At 37.7% G+C, this 3,273-nt stretch overlaps 1 protein-coding gene across 1 annotated transcript in view; it reads left to right on the plus strand.

Moving 5' to 3' along the window:
• syngr1b (synaptogyrin 1b) overlaps positions 1–1,736 on the plus strand; it is a 33,385-nt gene extending 31,649 nt beyond the window's left edge. Inside the window, exon 4 of the mRNA XM_014015506.1 lies at positions 1,322–1,736. Coding sequence (XP_013870960.1) covers positions 1,322–1,537 — 216 coding nt within the window. The 3' untranslated portion in view covers positions 1,538–1,736. The remainder of the gene's footprint in view (positions 1–1,321) is intronic.
• Positions 1,737–3,273: the final 1,537 nt, after the last annotated feature.

A 3,273-nucleotide genomic window follows, 5' to 3' on the forward strand; every position in this document is an offset into this window, starting at 1 on the left:
GTAGTAGTAGTAGTAGTAGTAGTAGTAGTAGTAGTAGTAGTAGTAGTAGTAGTAGTAACAAATCAACAGTCAATGCAGTTCATTTGGGAAAACCTTGACCCCTTCATAAAATGTTATTCTTTTGTCATTTGTTAATATCAATGATGCACCCATCTACTAACCATTCATGGGGTATTTTAACATTTCTGTTGGAAGTTTTTCCTGCTCGTTTGTAAGAAAATGAAATATTTTTTTGGAACAGAAGGAAGAATTTTTGTAATAAATAAATAAATAAATAACCAGAGTAATGCAGCTGGGGTTTAAGTATCGATGCTCGTATTAGCTGCAGCTGCACCCATGAACCTGGAGCTTTTCAACCAGTGACATCATAACATATAAGCATCCACGTCTTCCAGGCATTGACTTAAGAAAACACTGTGCATTCTCTTTTATGTTATTTTATTTTATTTTTTGGACTGATTAAAGATTTAGATGTATTCGGTGCTTTATCTTCACACAGTTGAACACTTTAGGAAACACACTTATTCACCTTCCTTAATCAACACATTAAGGGTTAAGAGGTGGAGGTGGGCAGGAAATCTTCCAGTTTAATAATTTTATTATTAGTTACGCAATGAGACATAATTTGTTTATCAAGAAAATTTCACTGCACTTCCTTCAGACAAAAATCAATACTTCTCAATTTGTATGAAAAATAAACTCTGACTGCAGGCTTTTTGTTCTAATAGAATTAACAAACATAACTCTATCAATATGATGAACTACAGCTAAGAAAATGAAACTCACTATTTTTTCTACGCTTTTGCTATGCCTGCCTGGTCATAATTTACTTTCTTTTGTTTTATTAAGATGAGTATGCATCACTGGTGCATTTTAAAAAGCAGTTTAATTTAGGTGCCCTGTAACACTTTGCATATTTCTTGAGTATTTTTAGCCGGCGCTATTTCACAGTGCAGCTCCTCGGCTGTTTAGTGAACACAGACACTGCTTGATTATGTTGTGATTATTCCCCTGTGGAAAGAAATAAGACATGATGAGGTTTTATTTCTCATTATGGAGCTGAATGATTTAGCTTTTTGCTTTGCTGCCTTTAGAAATAACCCGCTGTGACTGACTAAATGRCTCATTCAGACGATCTAATAAGCTTCACGAGTTTTCTATTCAACTAATCAATGTTTTCCTCTTGCTGTTTTTCTTCCCTCCCAACCCCGCTGCTCTAACACYACTGCTTCATCATCTGTCTCCACAACCACTCATTTGCTATCTATGCAACTTGTGCGCCCCTCTATTATCCACCTCCACCTCCAAACAACTGACTTAGGCGGGCCAGTGCTTCTTCGCCTTCCAGAGATACAAGCTGGGGGCCGACTCAGCCCTCTTCTCCCAGGACTACACTGACCCCAGCCAGGACGCAGCCGGAGCCCCCTACACATCCTTTGGAGGGGATGACTTGGAGAGCCCGAGCGGTGGAGGGGCCCAGACGAACAGCGACGGGGCCTTCGATGGCACTGGAGGCTACCAGCGTCAAGACTACTGAGATGTGTCAGGTTGTCTGATTTCCCGAGAAATGCCCCCAAAAAATTCTAATTTCAAGTCGTTTATGTTGTTTCTGTCAAACGGAAAGTCGTTGAGTCAAAACCGRGACAGTTTTCAGTCACCACTAAGCCAAGTGTACCCAGTTCAAACTTTGATTTAATGACAGACATGTTATTAAAATGATTGTTTTAAAAATGTGATTGTCGGCAACAAAACATGACTTATTAATCTGAATGGAGACATGCTTTTAAATCCTTCATTTTCACATTGAAATCATTAAGTTGGGTTCTATGTAAAGTGGAACTGCAATGCTTTGGTATAAATTCCTCCCTATTGTAGCTCCACAAGCCCCTCTTTCACCCCTTTTCTGGTGTATCTCAGATCAACTCGTTTTGATGCGGTCTCTTTAAATCCAAACGAGGCGCTTCAAACCACCCCCCCACCCCACCTCCATCTTCCTGAGCGATCCATTTTGATAGAGGGGTTTACGACTATATAGCGGTACAGAAACATTTTATTCCCAAATAAATAAAGAAAAAGATGTCAACAACGKAAGACTCGTCCACCCAGCCTTACATGTTGGAGCCAGAGGAGAATGAAGACAGCCAAATTGTAGATTTTGCATGACACGTCCCCTTTAAGTCAAAAATCTTGAAGATATTTTCAGAAACAATCTCTGTTATGTTTCTGCGCTAAAATGGAACATGAATAGATTCAGCAAAATCAGTTGGAAAAGGTTGAGTTTGACTGAAGGTGTTGAGAACTGATGGGTGTTAAGGAAATTACTGGCAGATTCAGAGGTTTGGGGAAATGGTCACCCTGTGGTCGATCAGTTCTTGTGACCACATTGTTTTAATCATCTGAGGTCAGTCAGCACAATGACTGTGATTAGTGTTGTTTGTAACACTCACATACAGAGTAGATAACAGATTTACGGTATACTGATTGTGAGCAGATGTCTGTTTTTGCTGACAAAACATATTAGCGTRTTACAGACAAGCACGTTTGGCAACAAGACTTTTTTTTGTGTGTAAAACCAGACGTGTGTTAATGTGTCTGTCGAAAGATCTGTTTGTTTTATTCCCTAATGTGTGAATGTGAGACAGTGTGATATTATGTTTCTCTTTTGTTCTGTTCGATTGTTGCCTTAGTGCTGACTGCCAAGCAAAATCCAACACACAAGGGTATGAAAACACTGCAGTTCTCTGAATCTCTCATTTTAAACTCTTAGCTTTAGTTGAGTTGTGCACTGTTTTGGTCTAAAAGCACATGAAAACTCGAACAAAATCAAGCTTTTGTCCATATTATGCAACATCTCAAAAACCATAGGAGTCAGTGTCTTATACTGAAAACCTCCTGTTGTGAAGGATTTTGTTGTTTGTCCTTTCTGCTTGATTTTAATGAGTCTACAAATGAGACAACAAATCTGAGTATTTATGAACATGCAAATATATGCCAATCTATAATTCATTATATTTAGTGTTTGACAGAAAGATTTTGCTTTATTTTATGGCATTATTCTAGTTCTGTATATATAAAAAAAAACACTTGAAAGACAAATTAAAGACGTTATATGGTCTGTTGAGTGTTCATGTGAGTGAGGTCATTTGTGCCTCATTTTTATTTTCTGTTGCTTTCAGAATAGAAAGATGTTTTTATTTTGGGATAACAATTGAAAAACTATAAAAAAAAACAAGTGACCAAAATACAAAATTATACATACAGTAATACATATAT

Source organism: Austrofundulus limnaeus, unplaced genomic scaffold (assembly GCF_001266775.1).
Source record: "Austrofundulus limnaeus strain Quisiro unplaced genomic scaffold, Austrofundulus_limnaeus-1.0 Scaffold130, whole genome shotgun sequence".
Classification (NCBI taxonomy): domain Eukaryota; kingdom Metazoa; phylum Chordata; class Actinopteri; order Cyprinodontiformes; family Rivulidae; genus Austrofundulus; species Austrofundulus limnaeus.